The following is an 18,340-nucleotide window of genomic DNA, read 5'->3' on the forward strand; positions in this document are numbered from 1 at the left end:
CATCTGTCCTGAGATTTCTTCTTCTCCTTCTTCTTCTTCTCGACTCTGCCAGTATAAGACGGGAGACATTTGCCGCCCTGCTTCCACTTGGCTCCCGTTCCTGCAGCCGTGAAGCTTCTTCTATTGTCAATTGTTTGCTGTGCATACAAATCTGTCACCTCTCATAAACACCGTATACGACACGGAGAGAATGTTTATTGCAATTTCAAACGAGCTCCACGTTATTACACGAGACGGTATCACTGGTCACACAGGGAAAGCCGGAAATATTTCTGTTTTCCTGTGTGATTGTTCTCTGGCCATCTGTGTGCGTGTGTGTGTTTTGTACCTGTTTCATGTGAACATAGCGACTTGTGAGGACAGTGAAATCCGTGTGTGTCCTCACCTTTATGGTCTTTAATATCCACTGCTGCCTGGGCCTCAAGCAGCAGAGAGATCAGCTCCTTGTTACCACTCAGAGCGGCAAAGTGCAGCGGTGCCAACCTTCACACAGACACAGATTAGGGTTAAAAATACACATATTCACATACATAGTGTGAAACCGGAGCATAACTGAAATAATCTTCAGCGTAGTGCAGCTCCGCCCCTCAGCTCTGTCTGAGCGACGGGAGGGGGCAAATGACCTACTTCCATTAATAAGCAATCTCTCTACCCCGGAGCCAAGCGCACACACAACTCACCCGCGTGTGTGTGTGTGTGTGTGTGTGTGTGTGTGTGTGTCTAATGGATCCCTGGTGAATATGAGGGCCGGGCCCTGGAGTCAAGTCAACGAATCATTCGTCATTACACAAGGAGTTGAGTCCAATTATCCGATTTCAATCAACATCATAAAATGATCTTCGGTATCTGATGGAGCCGAACGCAACACAATCGCAACCCAAGCATGTGCACATAAAAAGCTTAACCACTCACCAGTCTAAATATAGCCAAACATCCATAGCTGTACATTCAGAGTTGATAAGGGAACATTTCCGAGCAAATTGAGAGCCGAGAAATGAAGGCAATTACAGCCTTCCGCTGGATATATGTTTCAAAGTTAGATTTAAGATGAGCGTAATGTGTGTAATGTGTCGAGAGAAGAGAGATTGATTATGTCCTTTTTGCTTTCCTTCATGGGTTGGATGATCAAACTGCATGTCAGCTACAGAATAAAGTCGAAGAGGCTTGAAGGAGTTTGGGCGTCACGGGGTGCTGGAGTTAACAGGTACAGCACTTCAGGACAAGGAGGTCAGCACAAACTAGCTTTTCACAGCGTGTAAAAGGAACCGGGTGATAGATTTTGTGACATCCACATTTCATTTAGCGGACGCTTCTATCCAAAGAGGCTTACGTTGTTCTACACACCGAAGACACAGCAACGGAGAGCAATTCGGGGGTTAAGTGTCTCGCTCAAGGGCTAGCAGAGCCGGGGCCCGAACCACCGAGCCTCTGATTGAAGGAAAGATCTGCTATCGACTGAGCCGCGGTCGCGCGCTAACATCTAGCGGCGCCGGAGAGCTACGGTGGACTTCGGGTAACATGAAAACGTGAAAGGCCCTCTCTCAAACCAGAGTTGTTTGTCTCTTCTGGGCTTCTGATCGAGCCTCGAATGAACTACTGAGACATGGAGACCTTCATGAGCGGGACGCGCTCTGTGAAAACACAACTGAGTCTTAGTTTCAGGTGATTAACAGTCCTTCCTTTTACCTTTATCTGTCCTTTTATTGCCTGAGTCCTTAGCTGTTATTTATATTTCTACTTCTCTGTATATTGCCAAAAGAAAAGAAGTCAATAAAGCTGATTCTGATTATACACTAAAGGAAACATATCATGCATATTGTATGCCATCCTGCAATAGATCTCCCAGATGCTCTTTATTAGTAACTTATTAGTGAACCGCCTGCTGTGAGTCACTCTTTTAACTTTAACGCTTTTGGTCTCCTGAGGGAAATATCGAGCTGCCGGTTATAGTTGCTAACTTTCTTTGTTATTATTTTTTTTAAGCTGCCTTCTGCTGTGAGACCTGTGAGAGTGAACCAACAGCTGACTCACAGATCAACACCGAGCTGAAACTTAAAGCTCTCAAAGAGCAGACGGGAGCTGCAGATTTGGGCGATAATTCGGTTCATCAATACGAGCGACCGCTTCACATCGTCATTTAGTCCTTTGTATAAAAATATGGATTCAAGTTACGTTTTATAAACCCTTGGGGTGGTCTGACCTCCAAGTTAGGAAGCGCTGTCCTAAATTGTAAGCGCCGCAGGAAAGAGCCCTAAAATACGTAAATTCATTTAGAGGATTTTGTGCACCTACAGTTCCACTGTCTCAAAGCCAGTGGGTTGTTTTTTGTGGGCTTTTGGTTGGATGACTTAAATAAGGTATGTCTCTCACGCGAGCTTAAGATATTTTAAAGTTTTGTTAGTAAAAAATACCCCTCTGGTGAATTCTGAGTGGCTAAATGAGACAACGAAACATCTTCATGCTGTCTAGTCCGCCTTTGATTGCCATCGTGCTCCCGTGGTTGTAGTGATTTTATAGCTAAACATTATTGGCTTTTACATCTGCTGATTGCATTCAAGCTTCAAAAATCAATATGTTGCTCAACAAAAAAACGTGTAAATATGATTTGAAACGTTTGGCACAGAGTTTATTTCCCCCGAATCTTAATTTAATCTAAAATGTGATATCAATCAAACCTCCTTCAGCTACAATGCAACATAATGAACAACAAAGTCATGAGGTGATGTCAAGGGGACAGAAAGAAAGCAAAGAAACTAGGAAACAACGAGGGAAAGAAGGTAAAAAGAAGAACCGGGGGAAAACAGAAAGTAAAACAGATGGTGGCAATGTGGAATAGAAGCAAGGACAACGTGAATCAGAAGAGCTGCAGCCGCTCACCCATCTGCATCCTGGATGTTGACGTTCACTCGCTTTGCTGCTCCGAGGAGCTCTGAAACAGAGACGAGAGGATGAGAGGATGAGAGAGCAAAGAGAAACACACTCATGGCACAAACAGTCCAAAATATAATCTATGCAGAATCCAGTGATTAATGTATTCTCTCTCCTTGTACGTATTATAATAATTCACTCCCCGCTGGCAGAGGAGACAGCTACACTGTTATACCTGTGACAGCTCAAACAGCAGAGGTCAAGAAGAAGTGCAGAGGCAAAAGTATGTTTTTTAAGATAAATATTAGACATTTCTCAATTGATAATAATTACAATATGAGCTTTTAGTCCTCCGCTGTCTCTAATCTTAAAAAAAACAAAAACTATTACATCCCTAAACATGAATAACGTTGATTAAGTAGATGTTTGATGTCTTTTATTAAAAGACCTGTCAATCAATTTGAGTGAGTCGGTGGGTTTTGATCATGAGGTTGGACACCAGTTGTTGTCACGTCATCAAAAATATAATTATCATCACGCACCAGACACATGCGTGTGTGTTAAATATTGCATTTCATGTCTGCAAGGTTTATTGAGCAAACAAATACACTCGAGGGAATATTATTTAGGGAAAAAGATTCAGATCAAAGATTGATTTCACTTCCACTGAATGTACGTGGAGCATGTTTTTAGTATTTTGGGGTAAATCCTGCGTAGATAAATGTGCGTAAATGTGCGCCTGTGTTTGTGATTATGTGAATGTGAATCAGAAAGATAAAGGAATCAGACAGCGGGAACAATCACACAGGCACAAACACTCACATAAACCAACACACAACTCTCAGAAAAGTACACAGAAAAAGCGGCTTGTTGTCTCCATTTTTTTTTTTCTTTTTTTGGTCAAACCCTCATAATCCACGGACCGTAATCTGTAGCTGGTCTGTAATCTGGGGGAAAGCTTCACCTTCTCTCTGCAGCTCTATCTGCACTTCATCCCCTCATCCTGCTCTCACACTCTAATTTTCGCTGTAATTTGCTAAAGAGCGCGTGCTGATGATTTGGTAGCTGTGCTGTTTTGTGTTTACACTCTGCAGCTGACATCATTCTGCTGATGTGTGTTGTGTTTGTGTGTGTGTTTGTGCATGTGTAGCACCCCCCCCCCCCCCCCTTCCCCATACCCATCTATCTCTGGATTAACCCCACCTCCTACCCAACCTTCCCCGCCACAGCAGATGAATCATGAGTGCAGATATCTGTGTCACCATCAGGGCGCCACATGACCCCCCGCCTACCCGAGCACACATCTATGGCAACGCCACCCGCATCCGACAGCCACAACAACCAGCTCCGGTTAGTTTTTCTGTCTGATTATATCAAGTAATCGCCTAAAAACTTGATTCAATTCTCATTCAATTTTGGAGCGGATGAACACATTATTTTTCATTATCATTGATATATATATATATATATATATATATATATTATAATATATATATATTATATATATATATATATATAAAATATATATTAATCTGTGTGTTCCTCACTGGAATATCCGTCTCCTCTGACACGGAGTCTGGGTCACGGCATCACTTAATAACCACACGGTATATTTAATCAAATACTTGGATGCGGCTGGCAACTACTGGTTACAGCTCTGCCCTCTGTGATCGCTCTCCAAAACTGATTTTCATCCTCAAAACTCACACTTTACTTCCATTTTATTTTAAACCCTAAATGTGAGTTTTCTCTGTGTGTATTTTCCTTCTCTGGCATGTTTGTTTAGGCGCATTACCATAATGTTTCTCTGATGGTGTCCTTGGAGCAGGGTTCATTTCCCCCCCCTCTCTTTTTCTCATTTTTTTTTCCATCAATGATCATTTTAGGCGTACACCAGCAACCGAGCCCCTGTTACCATAGTAACCCCTCAATGTGCCATCCTCACAGACTGTCAATCCCTCGGCAGGGATTACTATGATATTATGTTAGCCGCATCTCCCACAAAATAGCCGTTTAAAGAGTTCATTTTAAGTTTATTGTCGACGTGAAATCCTCATCGTTCAGGTTTTGATCTGAAAGCCCTCTGGTTTTGAGGAGCCGGGGTGGAAGTGGAGGGTTTCTCGAGGGTTCTCATTACCAGAAATCTTCTGAAGTCCAGTTTTCCCCCATCCCGGCTCCCCTCTGCTGACTTCCGCCTGCCATCACGCATCCAGAGTTTCAGTGTAACGCGTCGCCTTAAAACAAACTCGGCGCCGCTCGGCTTCCAGACGGCTGCACGCGTGTGTTCAGCGGCCTCAGAGGTCACAGCGTGCTGATGGTGCAGGAGCGACGCCACACTTTCACCAGGAGTACACAACGACAGGTCGACGCGGCAATGTGACGAGTGGTGCAGGGGCAGTGATCAGGAAAAACATGCTATTTTTGAAAATGGTGTTATCTTGTCGTGTATCTAGTGTTTGTGTTGCATATGAAGGTAGATTTGTGTCTTTTTTTTTTTACCCAAGCAAATTTCTGGTTTGTTAGTAAATTATCTCCAAATCTCTGCTCTTAATTGAAAACATTACTCTTAAAAAAAAAAAAAAAAAAAACGTTAAAAAAAAAGAACTCCCAAAACTAAAATTTGCTCTCAAAATTAAAAAAAAAAAGCTCTAAAAAATGCTCTCAAAACTAGAATTTGCTCTAAAAAAATTATTTTAGTTTTGAGAGCGTGTTTTTTTTTTTTTTGGAGAGCAATTTTTTAAATTGAGAGCAAAGATTTGAAGATAATTTACTTACAAACATTTGCTTGGGTAAAAAAGACACAACTCTACCTTTATAGTTGCAGAACTACTTTTTGTAAAACGCTAGTATTCATAAAAGCCTCTTCCTGCACACAGAATACAGCACATATCCAACAAGAGCCGGATTAATATATGGTGATATTGTTATTTCCTCTGTAACAGCTGGACTTGCAATTTGTTTTTTCAAAGATCAAAAAACAAAACATGTAACAATGGACAATGCCTCTTCTTCTTCGTCACATCCTTCATCTACATTTTGATCTTTGTGGCTACGGATAGGACACAATTAAGCGTACATTACTTTCGGTGTTGATTAGCCTGTTAAATATGATCATTTTTTATCTAAATAATGTCATAAGAATTAAGATTGACACTGATTTCCCAGAAGTTGACATGTTATTAACAGCCCCAAACCAGAATATATCTGGAATCACTGCATTTCTTTTGAGCTTTTTTGCTTGAAAAGTGATTCATTCGCTTTTAAAATATAGTTGCACATTTTGTACGGCCCCAAGGTTACAGTATACTGCACTTGTTGGGGATTATTATGGTCTCTTGTGCTGCTGATGAGTCACTGATAACTGAGATTTCCATTTTTTACTTTTATTTCAGACCACCTCAGTGTTTTTGATCAATGTGCAAATCCTGCTGTTCCCCAGCCGAGGAACAAAAACAAATGAAAAGTAGTAATGTTTAATAATTCATCTGCTTTACTGTTGGTCTATTGCAAGACTGTTGAGATACAGTTGTTTATTTAATGTTGTGGGAATACCGGTCCTTATTACTATCGGGCTGAGTCCAAACCGTGATCAACAGGCACAACAGACACAGCTCCGTAATGACTTAGCGTCCATTACAGTCGCCTACAACATTAAAGAAGTACAAATATGATAAGCACGTTCTCGTATCTCTAAGATGAAAAGCTTTATTGCGACTGTGCCGAAGATAAGGGAACCATTACCAATTGGTTTAGAAATACGCCTTAAAAAGCCACTGGCTTTTAAAGTCCTCGGCTTAAAAGTGAACCGGAAAGCTCGACGAGTTCAAACTTTGCTCAACAAAATCAGTGAGCCCGTTGATTACAGCGGGATTATGAATTTAACGGATGGATTTGGTGACAATCTGTAGTTTTCTCATTGTCAACGAACCCCACAGAAAGTCCCAAACCAGCAATGCATTGATCGGTCTACAAGTGTGGTCTGCAAAGCTGATAACGCTGCAGCTTATTCCTCAAAGACGCAGAAGTGGAGGTATTTAGAGACGGACGAACACGCTGCTGCTCGTGGTCTCTTCTCGGGATTTGTTTAGAGTACAAAGAATAGCGTTAGCATAATCTTCAAAGCTATTTCAATAACGCACACCTTCCAAAATATGAGTTAGAAATACAAAATATATGACAAAAACATTACCCTCGACATAACGAGGAAGGGATTTCAACCGGATTTTCTATTTAACAGATTAATTGGGTTTTAATGTGGGTTTATTATGGGAGGAACAACGTTCTGTAGTTCATGAGATCTTGTTGACAAATCAAAGAAATATAATTTCAGACTGAGCCATTTGGTGTAGTTTTGAGGCAACTACAAATTCCTTGGGGCAGTAGTTGTAGTCTGGGCCACGTAATTAAAATATGTTTATTTGTGTTTATTTTGTAACTTCTGGACCTATTTGTGCTGCTAACAAGAGTAGTACACCCTGTATGCTGACAGGCAACGCTTTTGTGTTTCCTTTCTCTTGTAGAGGTGCCAGAACTGTAGTTAAGTTGTATTTACAGACATTTTTTTCACCTTATTTCTCACATATTTTGACAATAATTTGATTTGCCCCATTTTTTTAAGTATCTGGACAGGAGGTGACTGATTTAAAGTTTGAAGGATTTAAAGGTATTTAAAGTTCTGCACTGCAAAGTTGCTTATACGCAGATTTGGATTACAGACAACACCAAGTTAGCTGTTTCCAGTGTTCATGCTAAGCTAAGCTAGCCCACTGCTAGTTCCAGCCGGAGATCTACGAACATGAGAGAGGCGTCCATGTTGCACTACTGCTTCAGTCAGATGGAGAAGACGCTCTGCTGCGTGACACGCGAGACAGACTGGGAAGTGAAGTGGCCTCACGTCGTCCTGCCACCACTTCAAGTCCTAAAACCCTCCTCCATCAAAATGTGACATTTAGCAAACAACCGCTACGGCAACTTCCTCTCACCTGCTGCTCTGAACATCATTACTGTTAATAATGAAAAACGCAGTCAGGCACATGGCTAACACCTGATGTGTCGGGTGTGTCTCCGTGCAATCTTGGCTGTAATTGTGTGCGTTCGAGGTGTTTTTGTGTGTGTGTGTGTGTGTGTGTGTGTGTGTGTGTGTGTGTGTGTGTGTGTGTGTGTGTGTGTGTGAGAGTGAGATTCTCCAGCAGAGAAACCAGGCTTCCTGTTTAATTATTCAATCATAAACCTGGATTCATGCAGTCACTCACACACATACACACACATAAATACACACACATAAATACACACACACACACACACACACACATGCACACACACGTACACAGACACACTTACACAAACGTTCTCTCGCTCTCTCTCTCACACACACACACACAGATACACACACACACACTCTCTCTCTCACACACATACACGAACACACACACATACATACACACACATACGCACACACTCTCTCTCTCTCTCTCTCTCTCTCTCTCTCTCTCTCTCTCTCTCTCTCTCTCTCTCTCTCTCTCTCTCTCTCTCTCTCTCTCTCTCTCTCTCACACACACACACATACTCATTCTGATTCACACACACCTTCCACAGCTCACCTTTGACCTCTCTCCATCACTTCCTGTCTCTTTACATCCTGTATTCATAACTCGCCGTTTCCCTCCTTCTGTTCTGCACTCTCACTCTTTTACTCTCCCATGCCGACCCTCCTCCTCACCCCTCATGTCCCTCACCCGCCACCCTCCTCCCCCTTTCTCTTTGTCAGTGTGCAGTGGACTGAGCACTCAGAGCTGATCTCTTCTGGCATTTGAGGAGAAGCATTTTTCTTTTTCATGGCACTGCTGGAATGTCCAGAGACAAACACACGAGAGGAGACAAGGAGAGGAGATGAGAAGAAAGGAGGCGAGAGGAGGAGAGAGGAGGAGAGAGGCGACAACGATAGAGTGGAGGGAGGAAGAGAAGAAGGGAGACAAGGATGAGGGGAAGGTAGGAGAGGAGTTGAGGGCAGAGGAGATGAGACAATGATATAGGTGAGAAGAGGAGACAAGGATAGAGGAGAGGAGCAGAAACAAGAGTAGAGGGAGGAGAAAACGAGGAAAGAGGAGAGGACAAGAGAGGAGACAAGATAGTAGAGGAGGGGAGAGGTGACAAGGATAGAGGAGCGAAGAGGGAGAAGGAGAGGAGATGAGACAAGGAAAGAGGTAAGAATAAGAGACAAGGAAAGAGGAGAAGAAACAATAGGTGAGAAGAGGGGAGGAGAAGAGAAAAGGATAGAACATAGAAAAGATGGGTAGGGGAGACAAGGATATAGAGGAAAGGAAAGGAGAGGAGGCAAAGATAGAGGTGAGGAGACACGGATGGAGGACAGGAGAGGAGAGGAAACAAGAGGAGAAGAGGGGAGAGGGTAGGAAAGGAGACAAGATAAAGGAGATAAGAGAGGAAGAGGGACTAGAGGAGACAAGAGGAGAGGAAGAGATGCTAAATAAGAAAAAAGTATAGAAAGTAAGGAAGGAAGAGAAAAACAGGGGAAGACGTGAAAGGACATCGGAGCAAAGAGGAGGCGAGGAATAGAGGAGGCAGGACAGAGTAACAGAGAGAAAAAAAGGCAACAGGAGGGGAGAGGATAGGAAACAGGAGGAGAGGAGTAGTGAGGAGGAGATAAATTCAGAGCAGAGAATCGAGAGGGGCCTGGTGATGAAATCGGAGAGGAGGAGAGCTGTTTCAAAGCTGTAATTGAAATCTAATTATCACCTCAAGTCCCAGCTGACTCCACGTCAAACACCCGCGCACACACACACACACACGCACGCACACACATACATGTGCACACATGAGCGCCACATTGGTGCACACGTCCGCACGTGTACTCGTAGGAACATTATTATCACTAACATCTGGCATCTTCACACACCACTAATCCGCCTGTCCCGAGAGCGGTGCAGGACCTTAAACTGCACCCCTCTCTCTCCCTCCCTCTCTCTCCAACACACACTGTCACTCACACACACGCTCACACGCACTAGTACGCACATCCTCTCTGGTGTGCACACATACACACATTTTCATTTCCGTGCATTCATGCAGCAATACACACACACACACACACACACACACACAGAAACGTCAATGGAGGAAAATGGGTGGCGAGCATCCTCCTGATCTCTAATTCATTTCTGATGACTGTTCTCAGACATGTGCAACGTCATCACTATCACACATTCAACGTCATAGCACACACACACACACACACACACAAACACACACAGCTGAACACACATAAAAAACACCTGCAGGAAAAACAAAAACACACACACATACATACATACATTTAGGTTAAATGGCATCACATCCGATTTAGCCTGCACTGTCCTGACCTCGTAATGACGGGTGTGTGTATGTGTGTGTGTGCGTGCGTGCGTGTGTGTGTCTGTGTGTATGACAGGAGGATGGAGGGATACTGACTGGCTTTCCCTGGCCGAGGTCTCTGTAGAAGCCGCTGAGCTGTCAGCAAGTCCTCGGTCTTCACGGCCTGGAGCAGCTCCTGGTCCTTCCCCATGTCCCCTCCGTCCCGCCTCGGTCCTCTCGGTCCCGCTCTCTTCCTCTGAGCGCCCCTCTCTCCTCCGCTAATCCGCTGCTACATCCTGCCGCCGCTCCGGGCCTCCCGCTGGAGCTGAGGCGCGCGGAGGGATTGACGCTGCCGGGAGTGGGATGCTTCCGATTCGGCCAGGGGTCCAGCGCACGTCCCGCGGTCCCTCCCCCCCCCCCCCCAAACCCTCCCTCCCTCCCCCTCCCCCTCCACGCGGTGCTTACCGAGCGAACCGACCGACCGCCCGCCCGACAGGACCTCGCTCTCTGCAGAGATGCTCTCCGGCCGCGCTGGAACACACACACACACACACGCACACACACACACGCACGCACTCACTCACTCACTCACTCACACACACACACACACACACACGCGCGCGCGCGCGCGCACGCACACTCGTGACAGATTCCACTCCGCGTGACGATTTTCACCGGGTCTCCGTGTGCGTGCCGGTGGAGCTCGAGCGCCCTCCTATACACACACACACACACACACACACGCACACACACACACACACACACACACACACACACCGGGTCAAATCCGCACCCCTGAAATCTCACGAGCCCTCAATCCGCAGAATAACGCGCGCGGGTCGCGGATGTTTGAACGTGTGACCGCTGTCGCCGCTGCGATGCTGGACCAGCTCGCGCCAGCTCCGGCGTGCAAACACACACACACACACACACACACTCACACTCACACACACTCACACACACACACACTCACACACACACACACGGAGACACACGCACATACGCGCACATCCACAGTCACATATGGCATTACATAAACACGAGCTATACTTGTGCGCGCGCGCGCCACTCCAGTTGTGGTAATCCCAGTCCGCGTGTTTCCGCGCGCGTGCGGGCGGACAAGTCAGGAGAGGTCGTTTGACATCATACAAATTGTACTGAGTCGCGTGCAAGAGGCGCAATCAGTGCGCGGGACAGTGGGAGGGACGGGATCGCGCAGACCCGTGAGACAGATGCACACATCTGATCCATAACACTGACGCTGTCCTTCACGAATTCAATTCAAACTGGAATTATTCATTCACATCTTGCTCTGGAGATGTTTTTTTTTTCTTTCTATCCTCCCCTTTATTTTTCTTTCCTTCAAGTTATTCTTTTCTTTCCATTATTGCGTGTGCATTTTATTTTTTACTTTATGTTCTTCATTAACCTACACACGTTGAACGTGAAGAAGTTGTAATTGCTTCATTGTTTAAAGGTGCTACACAATTAAACTGACCTCGCCCCAATATGTGTCACTGTGGTGATGCTTTTACATCAACATTGTTTAAGGTTAATGAGCCAGGGATAATTTAAAGACAGGAAAAGTGTGTGTGTGCGTGCGTGTGTGTGTGTGTGTCCCTGATGAAGGGCTAATTTAGACTAAAGGGGCCACTGACAATCAGATTTAGGACAGGAAGTGGATGACAGAGGGATGGTACTTAATCAAACTGTGTATATGAGCAAGTTTTATATGTGTAATGACACATATCTAATTGAAATGGCAGATATCTTTTTTGTTAAGAGTCAGCTTCATACATGGCCGGTTTAACCCGCTACGGGGCTTCCTTCTTAGCCCCACAATTTACTTTGTATTTGAGAGTAAAAAATGTAGAGTTGCATCCCAATGCCAGCTTTTGAGTGTAGTGTTATGAAAGTATACAAACAAAGTCAATGTGCATGTATGTAGCACTAAACAAAGGGTTGATTCTAAGTGTTCTGCCAAAGAAAAGGCAGCTCCTGAAACCAAATATTGTTTATCCTCGTGAGGTTCAATTGGAAAGCAGCGACCTTCGGAAGTCACGCTTCGATTGACATCCAAAAGCGCACTTACTGTGTAGTTTCCTGTTTGTGTGACACATTAAAGTGAGCTGCTTTCTGGTGCGCCAGCTACAAAATCAGTCGACGATAAAGATGAGTTTATGATACAGACTTGGCGTTCGCAGCATATCGCGGCTCGATGAGGCCGTTTATGGGGACGGCGGTGCTTTGAGCTGAGTGGTAATGTCAGCATGCGATAGATATCATGACGACGTCGAGCCGGAGTGTTACCACAGTGCACTGTTTTTATTACAAGGACAATTTCCTGCTTAGTGGTTCAGCCTCATGGTGTGTACATGCATTATTACTTGTCAACTTCAAGATTTTAATTTATTCAACTTCAACAACATTTTGCAAAGCGTCACACATTCGTACAGTTGTCTGTTGTTCCATAGGACTGCAGGAAGTATATTACACATGTATCTCTATTTGAGATGCAGATGAATAGTTTAATAGATAAATAAAGCAAATACGGCTTCAACAACTCGCAGATCAAACACTCAAATGGAGAGTATTTGTTTAACTTAAAAATACAAACGACACGCCGACAGAGCGACGGACACACAGGCCTCTATATACAATAAGGGTACGCCTGAACGTAGTCTTTGACTTGAGTGCTAAGTCCAGGCAAGGTGCTTATCTTTTCTGCTCCGTCTGAGCCCACGAGGGCCCTCCTGCACATCTGCTTCAGGCGCTCCGGACGCTGTCTGCGATACGGCGACGTCAGCTTACAGGATGAGCCGGTGTAATAAGTGAGCAGAGCGAAAAGTGACGCAAAAGTCCGGTGGCTGCCGTTCAGGCTGAAGAGCAGGTTGTCCAGCTGGACGCGGACGCTGGTCGGGCCGTCGTCGCTTTGGTAGCTCAGGGTGAAGAAAACATCTGGCTGGCCGCTGTCTCTGCAACGACACGGCACGTATGGTCACTTTGTGCACACTTGATGTGGTTTATTTTAGTGTCCAGTGCTTTTTATCGGGTGTGCAGTGAAGGGAAAAGGGTAGAAGATGACTATGTCTACGTGCGTGTGTCCAATGTTGGGAAATAGAATAGATTTATGTCATGATCAGACTTTGATTTTCACAAAATATGACTCATCAAAGGTTGTGACGAATGAAACTGCAAGACATACACATTTTATACACATGTGTATGCATAATCAAATACAATCCGTTCATGTTTTAAACCAAGAGAACAGTATAACAAGGGAAAGCAACAGATAGGTCAACACCAACGCCTTGTAGCGGCGGATTTACCTGATGAGGAAGGTCCCCAGCTGCGCCCGTGAGAGTATGTCGTGTGCCTCCTCCATGGCCATCGATCCCCAGTAGTAACCACTGTGCTGGAGCTGCTGGTAGGTGCGCTTCACCAGTTTGTACTCTGCGGCGCTGCTGAACGGACGGAGGTGCGTGGGGAAGCCCTCAGCGTCGGCTCCAGTGATCGGCTGCAGCAGAGAAGTCGTCGGAAACGAGTGGTGTTAAAATAAATCAAGTTATCGATGACGACAGTCACAGAGAAGCAGAGCAGAGTTCAATAAATACAAAACGATCAGAAAAAAACATTTAAAGTAAAGTTTGTGTATTATACAAATGTTTGTAGTTATCCCACTAAAGTTTATATATATATAATATGTTATTATTATAGGATTGCTTTAGTGTATACATCATAATCTTGTACAACTGATGAACGTTTGCAGATTAAATTGAGCTACAAAACGATGACACACTGATAACCACAGGTTTTGTGTGTGTTGGCTCTCCATTCATATACAAAACACAGCATAATAACAAATCAATAGTATTAATTATTGCTGTTATGTTGTGTTAGGCTAAAACAAAAACCTCTCACTGCTCAGCCCAAACATGTAAAGTCCTTCATTTGTGATACCAATGTTTTTAAAGGAGCGTTAACTATATATGAAGGGGTTGATATTAGCTCCACCTTTAGCAGCTGCAACATCAAAGTGATGTACTTTTACTTTTGGCACTTTACGTTTATTTTAATGCCTACAGCCGACTGGGAATGCAGAGTATTATATACACTGTTGTGTATTTACTTTTACTTGAAGTAAAAGCTCTGAGTACTTCCTCCACTGATGGATGCACAATTTAAAAATAAATCCTGGTGTTTGATTTCGACTGTTTCGCTCCAGCCATCTGTGCACTGTTTCAAAAAACAATATCCCAAAGCAATGAAAGCCACAAACTGAGCAAACAGTGAGCTCTAACCTGGCACCAGGTTTCAGGCTCTTCGTGTAAGTTCAGTTTTTTCCACTGCAGTACATCGAGCTGGCTCTCTGTGGGCTCTCGGCTCTCGGGCCTCTGGGCTGGTTCTGGTTCTGCGGGTTCCTCGGGGGGTTGACTTTGCGTCTCGGCCGCGCGGTTCTGTTTTCTGCTCTGCACTACTGTTTTATCCAGATTGTCTCTAACCATCCTACAAAGGAGGAGAATCCTCCTCTTGTCCACCCGTTGCACCGCTTCCTCCACTTTTCACTGGCAGATCCTCCATCACTGAGGCCTTTCTGGCCGGTCATCCGCTGCTCGGTCCTCTTTCAGACTCCATGCTAATTCAGATAGCCACTTTGAGGATAGCGTCAAGATTCATCAACGTCATCACCAACCTCCGGAGGGGAGAGGAGTCAGGACCTGTCCGACGTGTCACTGAAGAATGTGACGAGCTGAAATACAGAAAAGCGAACAATCAGCGTCAATGTTTTATTCCACTGGACTGCATTTTACTTTCATCGAATTGACCTTAAAACCTGCAATAGGCTTGATGTGTGTCTGGCCACTAGAGGGCAGCAGAAACCAGATGTGATCCCAACATCGACATATTAACAGCTTATTTACACATCGAGCAGTTGCTAATCTGTCTATTAATTTCTCAATCAAGTTGTTGGATCTATAAGATTTAACAAAGTGAGGATCAGTGTTTCCTGAATCCCAAGATGGCGTCCTCAAAATGTCCTTTTTTTTTGTCCACAACTCAAATATATTCAGTTTACTGACACAGAGGGGCAAAGAAACCACAAAATATTCACGCTCTAATTGTGCACCCTGAGGATTTCCGTTTCACAATTGTGTGCATAGTTTTCTTTATTGTGTGAATACAATGCAGAAAACCACAAATATATAAATATTGCCGTTTTTTAAAAATCTTTTATAGGCTTAATCATTATTGAGTTGCCTCTTTGGAAGATCTTTGAGGAAGCCGCTTTAAGAAGCTCCAATAAGATCACTTTCGTCGGTCCAAAAAGTTGCAGATTAATGTAATAGTTTAAAAAATAAACAATTATTCGCTCTCTTTCATCTCGGTGCTGGGCCTCCAGCGACCCCTCAGGAAAAGGTCTGGCTCCTCAGCTGCTAAAGGCTCCATAAGTCCAACAGCAAGAGACACTATTGTGTGAGCGGGTATTATTGTGTGGGTTTTTAAAAGTTGCGAGCCGAACAGCTTAACAATGAGCTCACTATAAATCTCCGTAAAGCGGAGGGGAGCTGCAGATTCAATGAGTTACTCGCTGTAGGTTCATCACAATGAGCAACCTCTTTCACATTGTTTTCACATCTTTCATCTGATTCAGTGTCACTGTGAAGATATCTCTTTGAGGCGCTTTAACCTCGCTGCATACTGGACACATGCAATCCAATGTGTGTGTGTGTGTGTGTGTGTTATTCAGGTGGTGTGGCTGACAGTAAACCACATGTTGCGTTATCATTAATCACTGGGAAGGACAGCTGTTAAATAGTTGTTTGTAAAAAAAAACGCACTTTCACTTTCACAGTGAAGCGAGACGAATACGAGTGCCGCTCTCCAAGATCATTTGTATAAAAGTTTTCCTACACGTTAGTATGCAACAGCCTTTAGTTTTCATTAAAAGTAACTCAAGTGTATTTATAAAGCTTATTTCCAGTGCAAATTAACAAAGGGCCTTGAATTAAACGATACAATAAGCAGATTTAAAATACAAATGAGGACATGAGTACAAAAAAAGGTCCTAATAATACTTAAACTTAAGTATATAAAGATATAAGTATAGTTTGTTGTCTTTTGTTTTTCTTTCTTGTTTTTACTTCTATGTTTAAAAGCACTTTCAAACTTTTGTTTGGAGACGTGCTGTTCCAATAAAGTTCATTGTGGATGATTTTACGAGAAGATGGACTGTTTCCAACAAATGTTGTGTTCTTTCTTTCACTCTGTTGTGTCACTTAGTATACTTCTTAACGTCTGCTTTTGTTTCACCTCTTTGCTCAAACGATGGAAAATGATTTGTACTCTAAATATCTTACCGAGTCGTAATCTTACTGCTTTACTGAATATGTCAATTTCAGCTCAAATCTTATGATTGTAGTCTATTTGTGTGGAGGAAGTCTGCGTCTAACTGTTATCAGTTTACAGAATATTGAGTCACTCTGGGATCGTGTTTTTCTCACAGTGTCCCACAGGGCAGGCAGCATAACAGCAGCACATTGTGTTTTTTTTAAATTCTGTGCTCCACTTTGTAATGAAATAATGACTCTGAAGTTTAACTTTCAGTTTGAAGTTTCACACGTTTGAAGCCGTGCCGCCGTGCAACGTGGATGTCAAAACCCAGAAGTTTAATATCACTGACCGCATTAAATGTGAAGTTATTCAAACATAAACATGAAATAATAAGGGTTTCACATGAGGGCCAATGTGCCGCAGTTTAGAAACATCACAACTACATTCACAATGTGTGACAATGAGTCCAAATATTGACGCAGAAGAGTTCAGAACTAAAAAGAAATGTCACAGAAAAAATGAAACAAACTAATATTTTGCCTCTATCATGAGTAATACTTCCTGTTATTTGAAACCTGAGTGAATAAGGTGATATGAAGTGGTAGTCACACGGGTGTAAACATATAAGTTGAGCTGACCTCGCAGGGGTTTAAATGAAATGAATTATTGAAATTAAAGTTACACACAGCAAGACCTGCCCATGTGTGCGTGTGTGTGTGTGTGTGTGTCATGATAGTCTCGTATCTTTTGAGTACAGGTGAATGCCGACTCCAGTAAAATATGCTTTCATGAAGCACAGAGTTCACTTACTTTGCACAACCAACCTGGCCGTGAGGAGTCGCAGCAGGAGAGGCAGTCAGCGTCTTCCCTGCTGGAGGTCGCAGCTCTTCATGACTGCGCTCGTCTTACTTTCGGTTCAGGTAAGTCCGGTAACGGGGGCGGGACCGCTGTTTCAAACGGTCTGACATGTTGGCTCTGTGACAGCTCTACATCTTATCGCCTGCTCAACCACGAGACTTTGAATTGACAGGCGTGCATACGCGCGCGCGCGCGCGAACAAAACACGCACTTGTGGATTTTTACTTTCGCTTTTCGTTCTGCAGGCGAATTCTCTTAAATCACGTGATGCAGCCCGTGCGCGTTTTTTTTTTTTTTGTGTGTGTGTGTGTGTGTCTCTGTGCGTGTAGAACCGTTCACTTGATACCAGCACCTCTTTCGACTCGTTTGTGGCATACAAATGCCGAATGACAAAGAAAGCAAACATGCATTGAATGCTTGTTTTTTCATTCGTTTAACTTGATAGCAAATCATTTGAACTATGCAGACTGCTCCTTTCCGCCAAAATGAATGGGAAACAGTAAATGATCAGACATTGATGATCATCAATATCTAGTACATGTCATTAGAATATACATGCTGTAAAGAGGTGAAACGCTGCACACTTCAAACTTAACAAACATATCTTTAAACCTAATTTATATGCTATAAACTTATTGATACAGTTTAAGCTTGAATAAGGAAGGTAGCACAGTTGTAGCACTACAATGGCACTTACCGATAGCATTTTGTAGTTTGACTTTATTGAAGAAATTGTACTTTTCTGATTCTTTTTGTTCCGAGTTTACTCGGTTTAATCCAGTTATTAAGTCGCTTTGGATAAAAGCGTCAGCTAAATGAAATGTATTGAGCTCCTTCATGGGTAGAACTGAATGCAGAAATACATTAAATGTGACAGATTACTGGATTTGTATGCATTTTACCTTAAAATGCAAAAATCTCTGAAGCTTTTTTT

At 43.5% G+C, this 18,340-nt stretch overlaps 2 protein-coding genes across 2 annotated transcripts; both read right to left on the reverse strand.

The window, feature by feature from the left end:
* Positions 1-385: 385 nt before the first annotated feature.
* LOC137795310 (caskin-1-like) lies at positions 386-10,608 on the reverse strand (the record flags this gene model as incomplete). Its single annotated transcript, XM_068592688.1, has 3 exons — positions 10,333-10,608; positions 2,878-2,929; positions 386-483 (listed from the first exon to the last, which is right to left on the reverse strand). Coding segments are annotated over exons 1-3 (244 nt in total), but the record flags the coding sequence as incomplete, so codon positions are not given.
* Positions 10,609-12,538: 1,930 nt separating this feature from the next.
* On the reverse strand, positions 12,539-17,417 carry LOC137795311 (suppressor of cytokine signaling 1-like). The gene is made up of 4 exons (XM_068592689.1): positions 17,359-17,417; positions 14,517-14,965; positions 13,545-13,732; positions 12,539-13,190 (listed from the first exon to the last, which is right to left on the reverse strand). Exons 2-4 carry the CDS (start codon positions 14,718-14,720, stop codon positions 12,866-12,868), a joined length of 717 nt encoding a protein of 238 aa, XP_068448790.1. The 5' UTR covers positions 14,721-14,965; positions 17,359-17,417; the 3' UTR covers positions 12,539-12,865.
* Positions 17,418-18,340: the final 923 nt, after the last annotated feature.

The sequence above is a fragment of the Clinocottus analis genome, unplaced genomic scaffold (genome assembly GCF_023055335.1).
Source record: "Clinocottus analis isolate CAN_PGR_092001 unplaced genomic scaffold, fCliAna1.0.p SCAF_278, whole genome shotgun sequence".
Classification (NCBI taxonomy): Eukaryota; Metazoa; Chordata; class Actinopteri; order Perciformes; family Cottidae; genus Clinocottus; species Clinocottus analis.

Coding starts and splice junctions, on each gene's coding strand:
- LOC137795311 (XM_068592689.1), bottom strand. CDS start 14,720: ATGGTTAGAGACAATCTGGATAAAACAGTAGTGCAGAGCAGAAAACAG. Junction 13,733..14,516: donor AGCCTGAAACCTGGTGCCAG/GTTAGAGCTCAC, acceptor TCTCTGCTGCAG/CCGATCACTGGAGCCGACGC. Junction 13,191..13,544: donor CTGGGGACCTTCCTCATCAG/GTAAATCCGCCG, acceptor GTGTCGTTGCAG/AGACAGCGGCCAGCCAGATG.